At 45.9% G+C, this 17,014-nt stretch overlaps 1 protein-coding gene across 1 annotated transcript in view; it reads left to right on the top strand.

Moving 5' to 3' along the window:
- Positions 1 to 17,014, top strand: part of sno (strawberry notch) — an 87,882-nt gene that overhangs the window by 24,646 nt on the left and 46,222 nt on the right. Inside the window, exons 7-12 of the mRNA XM_065452612.2 lie at positions 1,445 to 1,535; positions 2,754 to 2,915; positions 4,742 to 4,877; positions 7,871 to 8,016; positions 8,779 to 8,892; positions 15,497 to 15,679. Coding sequence (XP_065308684.2) covers positions 1,445 to 1,535; positions 2,754 to 2,915; positions 4,742 to 4,877; positions 7,871 to 8,016; positions 8,779 to 8,892; positions 15,497 to 15,679 — 832 coding nt within the window. The remainder of the gene's footprint in view (positions 1 to 1,444; positions 1,536 to 2,753; positions 2,916 to 4,741; positions 4,878 to 7,870; positions 8,017 to 8,778; positions 8,893 to 15,496; positions 15,680 to 17,014) is intronic.

Here is a 17,014-nt window from a genome sequence, read left to right on the forward strand (position 1 = left end):
CTTTATTACTTGCACAGCCAAATTTCATTAATTGAACACGCTTAATTCGAACTTCTGATTTGTTCGAACTGACGCCGTGGTCCTGTCAAAGTTGTGTAAAGTATTTACTCGCATAATGAACACACTTTATTCCCCCAAAAATATGCACAAAGTTGGGGTGTGCATTCACTATGTAAGGTAAAATTCTGAGCATTGTTTCGCACCCAGCTCTAAAATAGTCAGTTTTGTCCGAAACGCAAACCATTGATTGAGGTAGCAAATGCGTAAACAGCTACACAAAGTAAGGATAGTAGTTTTGTCAGCCGTATAAACTTGCAAACATTTGCTTCAACGCAAACTGAGTGGCGAGAACGCAGCACGCACAAAGGGATGAGCCGCCATCGACTCGGCCCCGATGCAGATTGCTTCGAAGTTGGGGCGCAGCGCGGCTGCTCAATGCGCAGTTGCTGCCGGAGTAAAACGCCGCAATCGTTGTTGCCCCTCTAGTGCGGTTGTGCAATACGCCATCTCCCCTCCGCTCGGGCCGTGTGACAAAAGACTGCGCGCGAGATTGAGCCACGATTGTCAGCTTCCCTCGCGAATGGAATGATTAACAACTGGCACAACAATGGGGAGCAAGCAGTGCCGAACGCTCATCTTGCCATTTGTCGGCTGCTAGCCTCTAGGTCTGGAAAAGAGCAGGCAGCAAGCCGCTGTGCAGTGTGGTAGTGCGATTGCCTGTTTCTAACAAATCGGAAGTTTAACAGCTGGCACAGTGGTGGGAAGTTGGCTGACTAGCCAGCTTTGGGAACCACCATGATGCAACACTTTAGATACTTGCTGTGCCTTCTATGCTTTGACACCATCGGTGAGGCTGATGAAGGTGGAGTCTGCGGCATTGCTCACAGCGGCGAATCCTGCAATTGAAAAACATGACATTAAACAGCAGGATACATGACAGCGAATGTCGAAGCAGCTAGACCTAATGACAGCACAATACTACGTCTGCCAGCGATCTTCGTGTGAGAGCCCTGGCCCAAGGCTGCAAGATAATCAAAATGGCGGCAGCAGTGGCTTCAATTGTTGCTGTTTTAGACCTGCCGTCACAGCAGAAAGTCTGAAAAAATTGGATGGGGAAGGGTTTGAGTGTGAAATTTCAGACGTCCCTTGGTGATTGGCTCTATGGGGATACATAGTGGTGCTGCGAAGGCGCCCGCATTATTAGGCATGTACAAAAAAAATATGTCGTTGGCTGAATAAAAATTATTGGTTATGAGAACAGAATTTTCTAGACGCTTGAATGTGAGTTTGACTGTGTGTAAACATAGTTACTTTTGCATAAACACAGTTCTGATGTGTTGCGGCATAAATATTTGGCAGCAGTGGCTCATGCCATTGCAAGCTCAATATTTATGGGCGTAAACCTGATTTTTTTCTTTCTTTTATTTTTTTTTTTGCTCTTTAGGGTAAGCGTGTCTAATGATTTGAAGTATGATTCCGAACGGGACCTGCGGGACATTGGTGCTGGAAAAATTGAGGTTCATTCTTTAAACAAGGTAGGAATAGTCAAGATTCTCTCTTTCTGTATGCATATTCACTTTTCTCCAGAGAGCATCATTACGATAAAGTCTCTAGTAAGTCTTGATAAAGTTTGTAGTAAAAAGGAAAAGAGAATGACATAGCCTGATTTCTGTTTTCAATGTGTGTTGTGAGCGTCGCAGCAGTGAAGAATTTGCAATAAATTTACCAGTTTTCCAAACTAATTTGCTCGTTCCCGATCGCACAACAGAATCCATTTGAGACTAATGTAAAAAGCACCTGTAAATAATTTTGTCTAATCGAGGCCACTAAATCTTCAGAAACTGAAGTTTCCTGAACTGTTCAGCTTATTGCAGAATTAGCCTTACATCTCAAAGGTAATCTGTTGTATTCTACTTTCTTCTATAGAAAAATGCACATAATAATGCTTGTGCATTCTGTATGTTGCAGTCTTGATTCATATGTGCTGAATGAGTGTTTTCACTTACTTGTAGAATGTTGTATGTTGTATCTATTGTTCAAAAAGTCGGTCCACGGACTTTCTGTTGTGTAATTAGACAGTTTTAGTATAGCGCACGCTGTTCCATTGCGTACGCTAAAAAATAGCGGGTCGTCACTGCACATGCGCTGAACGCTAAACGAAATAGCGGGTATAGCGGGCGTACGCAACGCAAACGAGTTAGCGTTTTTGCGGGTTTTGCGGAGTTTGCGGGAAACATGGCGGCGATCCCGGCTGCCCGCTTCGAATTGAATTTGGCGTTGCCTTTGTAAAATGCACTTTGTTCGTAGCAAATGACTGTGTAAACGGCTTTCGCTTAGTCTCAGGCCGCTTCGACGACTGAGTATTATGGATAACTTCGTGGTGTTTTCGAGATCGCTTCTCGTTTCGAACGAGTCGAAGCCTAACGAAAGAAACGTTCGAGATGTCAGCGCCACCTATTGTTACAGGTGCGAAATAGCCGCAACGACGGAATATGGCCTCAGAGATTCGAAGATATCGTCGGCCAACTAAAATTGTAGAAAACATGCGCTGCTTAGCATACGCTATTTTATAGCGTATAGCGTACGCTATAGTTGCGTACGCTAAACTAAAACTGTCTATTAATTGAAGCACCGTTAACATGCTTTTAGATATAGCTTTTCTCTTATCAGGAACCATAGATTAAATGCAAAACCGAAGTCGTGACTTCAGTTGCAGGAGTTCTAAACTACCAAGGGGTGTTGTGCCATTTCAGTTCAAATACGCGAAGATCTCCTCCAAGGTGAATGGCAGCGTGAAGAAGGGCGTCATATTTTCCACGTACTCATCTCTGATTGGTGAAAGCCAAAGTGGCGGCAAGTACAAGACACGACTCAAACAGCTCCTGCACTGGTGCGGTGACGACTTTGATGGAGTTGTATCCTTCTTCATTTATTGGTGTTTTAAGTGTTTTAAATGCATGACTAGGTGCTGTGTGGTGTTTTATGCCTGGACATTTGTGTTTGAAGGCCATAGACAACCATTTTATTATTATTGCACACCTGCTGACTCTCCCAAATTTCTTGTAAAGTTGACGAATTTGGGCTCGTTATATGAACGTTAAGTAACATTTTATGAAAAGTAAATGCTGTTCATGGAACAGTTATCAGGCCACAAACTTTCTGTTGGAAATCTCCTGGTAGGGAAAGGTGGCAAAGGGGTACTTTCTCCAAACAATTAGATCGGAATGTCCTGTCTAGATAGCTACATGTCTGTGCAAAGTACATGTGCTGCAGCATCCGCAGTGCTTTTGAGCAAGGGTTGCGCTGCTGCCACAACGGCACAAGCATAAACTTGTGTCACCGCCTGCCGTCAGCTGCAGAAAACAGTGTTCCATGGAAAGCAGTCACCTGTTCCAGGAGCTGATGGCAGGCGGCGACACAAGTTTATGCTTGCGCCGTCATGGCAGCAGCTTGCATTCCCATAAGTGCAGGCAAATTATCATTTTTTTTTCTTATACACCAGGCAACTAACTGTGCCTAGTGTTATGCTACACGAAGTTGATGCCAGATTGAGGTCGTTCCGCAAAATTTGAGCAAGAATAGTGCAGCGAAGTATTTAGAACCCTGTATAGGCCACAAAAATTATATTGATCTTTGGCAACAAATATTTCGCATCCTGTTGTTCCTATGAGAATGTGCTGCGTGTGTGTAAGTAATATGGCTCCCGAGTTCTCGTGAAACTTGTGGTCTTCACCCCGCGACGCTCACGGCGCACACGCTCCGATTCCGCGAGCGCCGGACGACCACCGCGGGACCACTCCGAGCCGCCATGCATGCAGGGCACCGCGCGCCCGCGCCTGCTCCGGCCCGCTCCGTGTGCCGACGCGCAGCTGCGCGCGTACGCGGCCCGCCGGCCCCGCAGCTTAGGGGAAGGCGAGACCGCGCGCGCAGCAAGGGAGACCCTAGGCAAAGCTCTTGAGAAGCCAGAAAGTACATTTATTGAGCTGGGACTCAATACAAACACACGTTTTAACGTCACGTTCGAATATGAATCTGATTAGACAAAACATGGCCGAATGGTCGCCGGTGGCCACTAGAATGGCGCACCGCGACAGAGAGAGAACAGAGAAACGAGGAACAAAGAACCCCAGCAGTAAGAGGTTGCCTATCCTTCGGTCAGCGCCTGCCATCGCGCGCCCCACAGCTTAGAAAAGGGAAATAGAAAGAAACGACAGACGAACAGACGGGGGCATGATCGGCAGGCGCTGCCTCAGGACATCGAGACGACGAAAGAGGGCGCGTGCGCCCGCCGAGGCCGGGACCCCGACGAGCTGAAGTAACCATCGGCCGGCGGTGGACAAAGGGGGCCGCCGCCGGCAGAGAGGAACACGTACGCACCTTCAGACGCCCCGATGTGGTCTCTCCGGGCGCCCGTCTTGCGCGCGCTTACCCGGAGTGCACGCAAGCAGGGCCCGAATCCCGCCAAAATGTTTGCCAATGGCAAAAGCCTGTTGACCCTCGCATGGGCGGGATGACAGCAGAGCGACAGTGTTTTATAACCCGCTGCCATCCCGTCCAGGCAAGGAGGAGAGGGACACGGAGCCCCCCCAGCAATACAATGCAATGGCTCCACACAACCACCGCGAGAGCCTGAAAAACGCCGCGAGAGTCCGAAACCCCACAAACTCTAGCTGTTATCTTGCTCTATAATTTCACCATGCACTGCTGAATGCACTGTTGTGCTCCTTGATTGCATAGTCAGATTGTATTTGACGAGTGCCACAAAGCCAAGAACCTGTGCCCCGTGGGCTCCTCCAAACCGACCAAGACTGGCCTCACCGTGCTTGAACTGCAGAACAAGCTTCCCAAAGCACGAGTGGTCTATGCCAGTGCTACAGGTAATGCACCCGCAATATTGAAATACAGCTGCTGATTGATTTCTCTGATGCACAATCTATTTTTGACCTACTCTGTTATTCGGGCTTTCCGCGGCACTGCCACCTGCTCCCTAAAACCAATGTGTTACAGCTAATGAAATTTTGAACGACGCCTAGTTCCATGAACGGGGCAGTCACTAACCTAATTTCTGCCATTCAGGCTTATCTATAGCCTGGTCTAGTAAGAGTGGCTTGTTGGGCTAGTTGGTACATGGTTATACCAGGTCGCGGAAACTCCCTATACCTCCCTTGGGACACTCGGTTCCATGCCTATGCGTGGGCAGCGTCGTTTTCACCATTGGCGGTTGCCAGATATCCATCTGGAAATAATTCAAAACGCAATGCCTCCATGACGTCAATGATGAGGTCAGAAGGTAGAGGGAGAGGGCACGCTGCTGGGAAAGGGAGGCTTGCCGCGAAGCCTTCCTTTCCCACAAGCATGCAAGCGGGCTGTGTTCGTGCTCTCTTGCAGGTCTGCTGGCCGCGCAGTGACATTGGCCAAATCGCGGAGCAGAACCCGCTGAAGTGTGCCGTGTCTACGAAGTGCTTTTTTTCTGCCACATTTACCTTGGAAGCTTCTATTTATTCTTTAAAGCACTGGGACAGTGTTCGAACGCACCAGTGCCAAGCAATTATAATGAAACATATTTATATAGCAAGCCTTCATTAACTATCAATATTTGCAGGTAAGAGACACTTCGTCATTTTGTACAAGTAGTTGCTTTGAAATTCTTAGCTTCTGGTTAAGTTTAGGGCGACAGTTAAACTAGTCCACAGATATAGTGATGGGTAGTATAAAGAAAATAACTTCCTGAACGTTTTTGTTTTTATTCACACATTCCGTACTCCAAAAAGACTGACCTCCACGCAGTGCGAGAATGTCAATCTGCAGAAGCGATTTTCATTCACAACAGAAATTTATACATAATGAGCGAAAATAGTTTCCAGAAGATCCAAACCAATGCGAAAATTAACTGTCGCAGGCTGCTCACACGGAACTTGACTATCACGTACAATATGACGGCGATACATCTTGTGGCTTACAGAAAGAAGGTAGAGTATAGTACATATATTTCATTGACAGTATGGAAAGTAAGGACCCACAGAATTTTAAACTGGCTACATGCATCTCCATGAACAAGTAGCCTATAATTGCTCTCATTATTTGAACTACATGCCGAATGAGAGAGCATACTTCAGTAGTGCTTACAAGCACATGTAATCTGCCTGTTGTCATACTTTGCATCATATTCATATTGTTACGTTGCAGAAGTTGCATATAACGATGTATTTACGATATTTACAAGAGACAACGATGCATAAAAAAGCTTGCTGTCGAGATCGATTCCACCTACACATCTTAAATCGTTGTCTTCTGACTGGCGCCACTCTTGGTTGTGCTTTAACAATATATACAGAAAAGCACGACGAGTATTGGGACACTATTTTGACACAGCAGCAACGCAAGGAACCAACCATTCATAAAAAAAAAAACCTAATAGCACAAATAGCACTTTTAATCGCAAGGGGGATTACCAGTTCGTATTTAGCATTAAATAGTCTATTTAACAAGGAGAGGCAAGCTAATTGGTGGTCGATAAATGCATCATGTAACCGCACAAACGACAACAGACAAGGAAAGAAACACACCGCACCTGTCCTGTCCCGTGTGTTTCTTTCCTCGTCCGTTGTCATTTGCATGGTTACATGATGCATTAAATACTCTATACTTGTGTTACTGGTATTACTAAATACATTTTGCCGGCGAAAGGAATAACATTGTATACAGTTAAACCTTGACATAACGACATAGGTAAAATTGGCAATTTGTTTCGTTATGTCGAAATTTCGTTGTTTAGAAATTTGACTTATTATGCAAATTTTCTGTATTGGGCAATTGAAAAAAGCAGGTTTGAATGAGAAAACAATTTATTTTGATGAATTTGGGGGTCAGTGACAAATGATACGGCTTCATGCCACATCGACGATATCTTTACGTCAGCAGTGTGAATTAAGCGAAGCCAGCCATGCTTTTGCATGCACTCCGCCCTGCAGTTGATAGCATCACCCGCACTGGGACGACACTATCACGAAAAGCACTGGCAGTGGGGAGCAAACGCTTTGACTGTCTCTCACTCCAACGAGCCATCGAAACTGGAGGTTACGCAACCTCCACTACTAAATGCGTGGGAAGACGGCTTACATGATGTCACGCCATCTCGGCATGCCCACTCTTTGCACACATGGTAGATTACCTCTAAAGCAGGGTGCACGACTGCGTATGCGCTTAGGTGTGCTTACAGCCATGCACAGCGACGGCTGAAATGCGTGCGGATAAGATGCAACACCCTTCAGGTCCCTGTCGAACGACGACTGCATCCTCCTCCCAGAGTGTCAGGTGGAGTTTGCCTACGAACCCGATGCAGAAATGTGGTGTCGAACACCATGGTGCTGCTCGGAAAAGTACCGCCATTGCTCGGCTAAGTGCTGTCATCGTGCTGAAAAGTGGCGTCATGGAGAAAGAACACTTAAAACACTCAAGGTAATATGAGGGAAATGTAACTTTAATGAGAACTCTGCAAATAAAACTCGGCCGAAAGAGTGCAATATGGGCAGTTTGTCATCTTCCATTGTTGTGACCTCATAAGCAGCTACATTACACTCTGAAACATAATGCAGTAGCACTAAACTCGGCAGCATTTCGCCACAGCACTAAACTCAGTGGCACAGTTGGCAACAAATAATGCTCTCGCGTCTGCACATCATAAGGATTGCTTAGGTGCCCACATAGTTTTCTCTCTCCCTCTCTCGAATTGGCAACACTGCTGCAGCATCCTGCAGCCATGGTCAGGAAAGCTCGGATGGGTTTGCTAGGAAAGGTTTGCTTTAAAAAACAAGGTGTCTGCTTTCTTTAGCACAACCTCCCTCCCTCATACTGTGCGTTTTCACTGCAGGTGCCTCTGAGCCAAAGAACATGGCCTACATGACTCGCTTAGGCATCTGGGGTGAGGGAACACCATTCCGGGAGTTCTCTGATTTCATTTCAGCTGTCGAGAAGCGAGGCGTTGGTGCCATGGAGCTGGTTGCCATGGATATGAAGGTGAGTTTTCAGAAGCTTCCATTTCAATATGGGGTGGTTTTGCGTCGACCGTCAGTGCACTGAATTGTTCTAAGCAGCAGGCATAATATCTGCAATATACAACCTATTAGGTGCAGCCATGTTACAGTGAATCAGCAAAGAACGAAAATCAAATCTTGGGTTTGGTTCTTGGCTTCCAGGAGCGATGTCCCTTTCTAAGTGAATGCTGCTATATTAAACATATCCCAAATTTAATACCTTCATTATGATGGTATGCTATAGCATTTGTTAAAGGGTCACCAAATTTCGGAAGACTGGGTGCACAGGGTTTATTGTTGCGATTGGGCTTGCATGTCGGCAAAGGTTCAAGATGCCTGTAGTTGTCCTAATTACATTATTGGGTAGTTCATGGTTGTCTTGTGATCTTCTCTGTCTCGGAAACAGGCTGATTCTGACCATTCATTCTCGTTTGGGAATGGCACTTTCTTGCTGCTTTGCTGGTGCTCAATATGATCATTGTCTAGGTACTGTTTGGGTTTGTGACTGCTAGGCTAAGTCATAGTTTGAATGTTCTGACTGACACCAAAGTAACTTTGCCCAAGTTTTTTTTCTTTTTTTGTGTGTGTGTGTATGTGTGCATCATGCAAGCAAGACTTGTCTGCGGGACCAATTTAATGAAAGTTTGCCAGCTTGTTACAATTGGTTCAGGTCCTAGTGAAAGCAATAGCTAGTCTACAGGTTTTTCCGTAAGTACCTACATGTTTTTTTTGCTTTGCCTTACAGTTAAGAGGCATGTATATGGCCCGCCAGCTGAGCTTCACTGGTGTATCCTTCAAGATTGACGAAATCCCACTGGCCAAGAGCTTCATTGCCATGTACAATGAATCGGTGAAGTTGGTACGTTTTCATCATTACCAAGTTGTTTTACACTTGTTGAGTTTCCTGCTTTGCACAGAATACTTTTTCTTTCTCCCTCTCTCCCTGTTTCTGTAGAATTATGCATGTTAGCTTTGTGCATCTGTGGTGAGACCACCATGAATTTAATTCAAGTACAGTTACCAATCAATAGTTTTATCTCCACAAACCTGGCTTAGAAGTCCGAAATACAGGATGGACATGTTGCTGCAAACACACACGCTTGCATACTGGTCAATTTCTTTTTCAAGCATTGTCATCATGCCATTGCTATAGATAGACAAAAAGTGCAGTCATTGCATGCATGTATCTCTTAAATTTCTGTATGATTAAAAAAAATGTGCTGGCTTTTTGTGCTGATCTGCTATGTCAGGCAAATAAGACACACGAGTTACACTGACAGTCAGTAAGCTTTGCTGTGCCATTTGTCATATAAAAACAAAACCTATGGTGCAGTTTTAGTAGGGGTGGGCAAATACAGTGGAACCTCGACTATACAACTTTCTCGAGACCATGCGGAAACATTGTGTAATCCCACCAACAAAAATAATATTTATAATAAAGATTTCGCCCAAAAGAGTTGCAAGGAGCTTCAGTTTAAGGGGGAAGTGGGTCTTAAAAATTTTTTTCTTATTTTTGGGTGAATCTTTCATAAACTCCACTGTCTGGGGTAATTTTTCGTGCTGATTTCAGATTTGTAATTAGATTTTTGATAGCTGTAGCAGTTCAAAAAATATTGAGGTCTGAAGTCAAATTAATTTCAAACTCGTTACGGGGCTTTTTGATGATTCCGTCTTGCTAAATCAAAAACTAAATGCATGACACCATTGCTAAAGACCTACTGTAGGGGGTGATGCTATTTTTATTCATTTGGAAGCATTTTGCGGACAAGAAAACAATCTTGCATTTATTATGAACATTTTTCTCTAATTAGCAGCGAGTACTATACCTGAATGTAATTTTCATGACGGTGCAAAAGTAATAAAAATAGCATCACCCCCCCAGATCATTTCAATACGAATAAAATGATACCACCCTTGTCATTTTTGGCCAAAGACAACTCAGAAAAAACACCCGTAAGGCAGAGTACAGTGTGTAAAAACATCGAACTGAAATAAACACATTTGAAGTTTCAAACAAATGTAGCTTTTGCTGAAGTGAATCTACAACAATACAAATGGCACCATTTTGAAGCTCTATGTTTTGTAAGAATGGCCATACTAAATGTGTGGCTGCACACTCTCAAAATAATAGTACACTGGCCACTGAACTAGCACAAGAAACTTTATTAGGCACCATGCTCTACAAAGAGCATGGTGCCTGGGTTTCAAACCGAAGTGTAGAACTCTGTGTGGGCATGAATATAGTTCCAGTGTTGTACATGCAGGCTGTCTGATTGATAGCAGTCTCCATTACAATCAGTGAGGCATTTTTTCATTTGGTATAATTGACCATGTTACTGAATGAAGGCTCTGAGTGTAAGTAGCCTTCCAAGCCATCTTCACCTGACAGTGGCTGTGGAACTTAGGATCAGAGAGCCAGTGATAGATATGCAGCTGCTAGGTGCTTTCCAGAATTTTACTTTTGTATGATGCCTCGATGACTTCTGCAGCCAGGTGTGTGCCAGCCCAAGGGGCCTAGTGAACAGAGCTCGATGAGGTTCTCTTTATGAAGGGGTGGTATGATAGATATTGTTACGAGCTATCGTGACAATATGATAATAGAGTGAACGCGCAATGTGCTTGGTTGCGAGTCCGAAGTGCCGATGGGCGAAATGCACAGCCGCAGATACAAGGAGCCGACGCGCGATGTGCGTAGTCGCGCAGTTCAAGGTGCCGACGCGCGAAATGCCTAGTCGCGGGCTCGACGAGTCGACCCTCGACGCGCATATTCGGGCAGTCCGAGGTGCCGACGCACGAAATGCCTAGTCGCGGGCTCGAGGAGTCGACCCTCGATGCGCTTATTCGGGCAGTCCGAGGTGCCGACGCGCGAAATGCCTAGTCGCGGGCTCGAGGAATCGACACTCGATGCGCTTATTCGCGCAGTCGGAGGCGCTGATGCACAAAATGATTAGATGACGGTCCGAGAAGTCCGCGCGCGATGTGCATGATCGCCGAGTCAGAGACTCCCTATGCGCGAAATGTTTAGCCGCGTTTCCGAGGATTGCGTGCGCGATACATATTTGTCACGAATTCGAAACACCGAGTGCTGAAAGGCTTAGCCGCATGTCCGAGGATTCCGCACGTGAATGTTGGTTGCGAAGTCCGCGTCGCCGATGCTCGGAATGCTTAGCCGCGAGTCTGAAGCGTCCACAAGTGCAGGGATCGGCCACACTACTGCGATGTCCGCGTAGCGCCCGTTTTGACACGTCGAGATTACGGCAAGTGGAGACATCCAACTCGCAAGGTGCAAAGAGCCGAGCAGACGACGCGAGCACCGGACCAATGGCGAACCGCGCTGGAGTCACGTGGCAGGCGCGGCCAATCGCAGACTCCGACACGACCTTCAATCATTTGCTTTTTGTGCGCTTGTTTCTGTATGGAGGAGATCGCTGAAGCGGCGAATTTGAAGACGGAGAAATGCGCTTTCCAACGAGACCAAGATGGCGGCGCTCGGTCGCGCCGTTCCGGAGATATCGTGGCGTGAAAAACGCTGTTCTTTCTTGATTTCCGCGAGATTTTTCGCCACCTTGGCTGATAAAACGAATTTTTTAGAGCACTTCTAAGTGGTTTACAGTGGTGATATTTGGGTATCAGATAGAAAAGGGGTTATAGAAACTGAAAATGTGATTTTCAAAAAAATCGATTTTTTGGCCATTTTTCACGATTTAAAACCCGCGTCCCCCCTTAAGCTATACGCTAATACTCTGCAGGACTCTGAAACAAAAACTACCAAAAAAGTAAATGCAAAAAAAAAATATTGCATTGCAGGTGCCAGTCATGCTTTATTGGAGAGTTTTAGCACACCGTGTGCTGCGAGCTGCACCTGCCAACATGCTAAAACATTCTTTTCTCATTTACAGACTTAGAAAAATTCGGTCAGTTTTTTATCGACTTTCTTTGAGCCACACAGCAAGAGCTGTCTTTCAAGTGCAGCAACATCCACAAGGAGGTAACCTACGCCTTCGTCGCCTGCACAGACGAAGCTCTAAATGTTGCCTTATGCAGCACATCCATGAATGTAGGCACAAGCATGGCAGCACCTGTGGCGGCGTCCTCGTTCGAGGAGGCAGCCAGCAGGGTCGACCTGATGGGACAGCACGTGTGAAACTGGGAACCCAACGACAGATGCCTGAGAAATGTGTGCCTGCACATAAACAAAGCTCCAAACTGCATGCGTGAACACATGCTTCTGATACAATCCGCGTGCCTTCAGGTGTAGCTAATCGGGTCGATTTTTGCACATGCTTTCGTGCTTTCCATATGCACTAGTGCAGTATTCTTGAGGGATCACTTTAGGAGATTTTAATTTTCACGAGACTTGGCAATGGACTTGTCGAAGTGTGCGGCCGACAGCGCTCTTGGCAATGTTCAAAGGCAGCAAGCTTAGCACAGCACTAGTAGCGGTGCCGGTTGTACACCCGATTGTGCATAGTCGCAGGAGCAGGCGCTGCTGAAAGTGCAATGAGACGGCAACGAATTAGCAAAAATTCAAGTGGTGGTTGAGCGACGTGAAGAGGCGGGAGGGATATGATGAAAGGGCAAGGAACGGGAAGGAAGTAAAAAGGAGGCTAGGAGGGAGCCTGGAAGCCAATCAGAGCTTTCTGCATGCTAAGGGGCGCACTCCCCTTTCTGGCAGAGGTGACGGCGTTGCTGGCAGCGCTTCTCACGCGTCTGCTGCTGGGTTCACAATTTCACACTGGTCGTCATACGAGATGGGATGTGTGTAATATCGTGTCATATAATCTAGGTTTTTAATGCATTGTCTTAGCAGGGAGTTTGGCGGGACTGCACTAGTGTCGTAAAACTTGGGACGTCGCGAAATCGGGGGACACATAACCGGGGTTCCACTGTATCACATTTTCCAATTTCGAAGTGAATTCGGGTAACAAAAACCAAGTGTGAATTGAATTAGACAATTTTCAAAAATATTTCTCGAACACAAATACCATTGGTTTTGCAAAAATGTATATTTTTTTTAACCATTTAGAGGTACAAAAAGAAGAAAAGCTAGCTTATTGCTTAGCAAATAATGTACAGAAAATTTTTGCTTTGTGTTGAGCAAGGTTCTCTAGTACAACACATTTTGTTTGACTGTTTGACAGTAACATAACTGCAGTTACTTGATGTTTTCACGAAGGAAGGACTGCTGCTCAACATGTTCGAAAAGCAGCGACACGATCTTGCATGTCACAATTCCTTCAGACACCGAAAAGAGCCGCTCACTGAACACACTAGTGTCTAGTATCGGCAGGTTATCTTTTTGCAAGCCGAGTCAACAGTGGGCACCATGCTTACACCACCACACGCATGGATCATCTTGGCTGAAAATTTCATCATGCTCATATCTTTCTACCTGTGCTTGTGGCAGTGAAAGTTGCTGTTACAAGCAATTGAGAATTGCTGCTGGTTGGTGAGCTTATCAAAGTCTCTTGACAGTGCTGATGTAGAAGGAGTCTCTTCAGATGCTTTCTTTGTCGAGGGCATATCCGAGTTCCTTGGTATTGACATTTTTCTTGCTTCTTTGAAAGCCATATTTTTGATCCAGTTTGCTATTGAAGCATCCTGGTGGCGCTCAACTACTTAATGGTCTAAAACCATTGCCAAGCTTTATTTGGTCAGATTTGTAGTTTGGAAACCATGTTTTTAGGCACCTACCCAGATTAATAGCTGATGAGAGGTTTCCACCTGGCAGCTGGTGGTGTTCAGATGCATGAAGAAGCAGCAAAATGTGGGTACTTGAGCCGATAGTGTTTTGTAACCGTAAGCACCAGCAGGGGCTCCATGACAATGCCCCCTACTTGTGAAAATATGCTTCACCATACTACCTTCTGTAGGCTTCGCTGAACACTGCTGTACTGTGTCAAAGTTGATTTCAAAAACTGACAACAGCAATACGGGGGGTCCGAATCGTAGTAGTGTCTTTCGAATTTAATGGAAAACCAACAGATTCAAATCAAATATTTCGTTTCGTAAATTCACACACCACTAAACTTTAGGTAAGCCAAATTCTGAGTAGATGGCACAACCAGTCTGTGGGTGTTTCACATTCCCAAATTATCTCAGATGCAACCCAGGGGTGTGCATCTGCGGCCAAGCTAGTATGCTCAGGCACGACTTGGGCACCACTTGACTTGGTCAAGTCCACCTCAAGAGAACTCCCAACGTGAACATGCCCAAGGCACTCATTGTGTTTCCCTGGACGTGTTCTTGTCAGGCGTTATCTTGAGCCAAACTTGACCAAGTCAAGTCGTGGCATTTATGAATACAAGGCTCAAATGGTTAAGAGATGGAGGCGGAGTTTGGCACTTCTTTCTGTGTACAGAAGAGATAAGAGATGGTCTATCTGAGCAAGTGATTGGGGGGCCAAGTGAAGGGGAAGGGCATCCAAGGGCAGCACAGGCTTATACTGTATTTACTCGCATAATGATTGCACTCACGTAATGATCACACCCCTGAATTTTGTCGTCAAAATTCGATTTTTTTTATTTCCCGTGTAATGAACGCACCCTGAACTTGGCGCAGCGATAGGTCGTGTGCCACGTCTAGCTAATGATGATCGCGCTTACCATCTGTCGAATGCTACACGAGTGACCCTTCAAGACAAGCCAAGCGGTCTGCACGCACCAAACATTCTGAAGTAGATGCCTCATTTCATTACTTTCATCACTTTCCGCACTTCCATGACAAAAAGAGGTACAACCAAACTTGCCTTTATTATGGGTAGCCTTTATAAGGGTTATGGCCAACAAAAACAAAAATGGCGCCTTTTGATTATTTTCATCTGCACTCGTGAGCACGCAACAAATCGCGGGCGGCAATGATAGTAGCCACATTTACACTGATACGTTAAAAGTGTAGCCTATTCATACGCCGACGCTTGTAACACGGCTAAGATATTCGGCCGCCCTTAGCGGAAACGTGCAGTGTTAGAATGGTAGTGAAGACAGATGCCACAGTTTCCGCAGCACGCCAGCCATGTGTTTCTGTCACTGGCAGCTAAGCGCGCCCATCTGTTTCTGTCCCCTCAAAGTGGACATGGCTACGTTATTGCCGCAAACTTGCCGATATTAACGATATTATTCATCACTGATACGGAAGAAACTGTTTCAATGCACGTAATGTACTCACGAGAAAAAAAAAAAATCGCGTTCGGCTTGCACCGCCGGCCGCCATTTTTGCTTTGGTGTCCCGCATCCCGCAGCAAACGCGGGACAAAAAAAAAGATTTTTTTTTTTTTCACGGGAAATTTAACTTTCGTAATGATCGCACCCCTGAATTTGCATTAATTTTTCTGACAAGAAAGTGCGATCATTATGCGAGTTAATACGGTATATGTGTAGTTATGAGATGCATGCATTGAATGATTTTGGCCCCCACAGGACAAGGCTAAACCTCCTTTCTAATCATGGTTTGCTACCATGCAGTGGGTGGATGCTCGTGCAATGTTCCAAGAGGCAGCCGAGCTGATGGAGGGCGACTCGCGCATCAAGAAGACAATGTGGGGCCAGTTCTGGGCCTCACATCAGCGTTTCTTCAAGTACCTCTGTATCGCTTCGAAGGTGCCACACGTGGTGTCCCTTGCCCGAGAGGCCGTAAAGAACGACAAGGTGAGCAATGGGTCACTCTTTGGGCTTGGGTGTGCTTTTATGAATAATTTCTAGGGGTGTGCGAACAGGGATTTTTGAGAACGAATCGAATAGTACTGGAATCAAATCAAGTATCGAATACTTCTTGAATAGTGTTTGAATGATGGCTAGCTGTCATTACAATTGACATGATTGACATGTTCACGTCCCAGTACTATTAAAGTTAGCAAGTTCCTGTCATTGCATAGTACATTATGAAGCAAACAAGTAGTTACTTCGAATTCTTTTGGCTCTTCAGAAAGTGCAAATGGTTGCTGTACAGCATGTAAAGTATGGCTACCTCAGCGACCTAGCCTGCTCCACTACATAAGTTCTCATGTTTTGTTTATCCTATGTCCGCAGGGGTAAACATTTACTCTCACAATGAATGCACTCGCATAATGAACGCAGCCTCCACTTTTCTAATCAAGAAGAGTGTTTTCTTCTTCATGCTTAATGATCGCACCCGTAACTTGCTGCCATGGTGTAGGAGACACACGGTGTGATTCGGCATCGGATATGGTGTCGGACGCTGAAGTGTACCATGTCTCCTGCTTTCCATGCGCATTTTTGCCATTGTCACCGCGCGCTGCATGGTGTAGGTGCGAGTGAAACGCATGCGAGGGAAGCTGACGATCGTGGCTCAATCTTGCGCATCTTTCGTTGTGCAAAAGACGCGGGGGGGGGGGGGGGGTACTCTGGCAGCAACTGTGTATTGCACAACCGCGCCCGAGGGGCATCACCGATCACGACTCAATCTCCTGCATACAAGGGAAGAAAGCAGGAAGGAAACACGCCGTTTACTCTCGCGTGCATGGTGTCGGGAGGAGGGGAAGGATGTGGGGGGGGGGGTAGCTTTACTCTAGCAGTAACTGTGCATTGCATGGCCATGGCGCACCCTTTCTTCAATACACTCTACGTTTTGGGCCAAGTCGATGACGGCTCATGCCTTTGTGCGTGCTGCGTTCTCGCCACTGAACTTGCGTTGAAGCGAATGTTTTGAAGTTTAGAAGGTCAATAAAACTCTACAGTCAAACCTCGATATATCGAACACGGATATATCGAATTATTGCGTATATCGAACACTTCCCATATCACGTGGAAAATCGCATGCATTTTTAATTTTTTATTTCGAATGGGGCCGGATGTAAAATGGATATATCGAACTCCGCCGCTCCAGACCAAGTGCGCTGTGTTGACCGGAGGCGAGCTTTCCCGCAACACTCTCGAAGATAGCGGCGGCGCGATGGGCGTTTCAGACTGCTGCGTACCACAGCTGCCCACATCTGTTGCGCCGAGGGCGCCATTTGAGCGTAG

The sequence above is a fragment of the Dermacentor albipictus genome, chromosome 2 (assembly GCF_038994185.2).
Source record: "Dermacentor albipictus isolate Rhodes 1998 colony chromosome 2, USDA_Dalb.pri_finalv2, whole genome shotgun sequence".
Taxonomy (NCBI): domain Eukaryota; kingdom Metazoa; phylum Arthropoda; class Arachnida; order Ixodida; family Ixodidae; genus Dermacentor; species Dermacentor albipictus.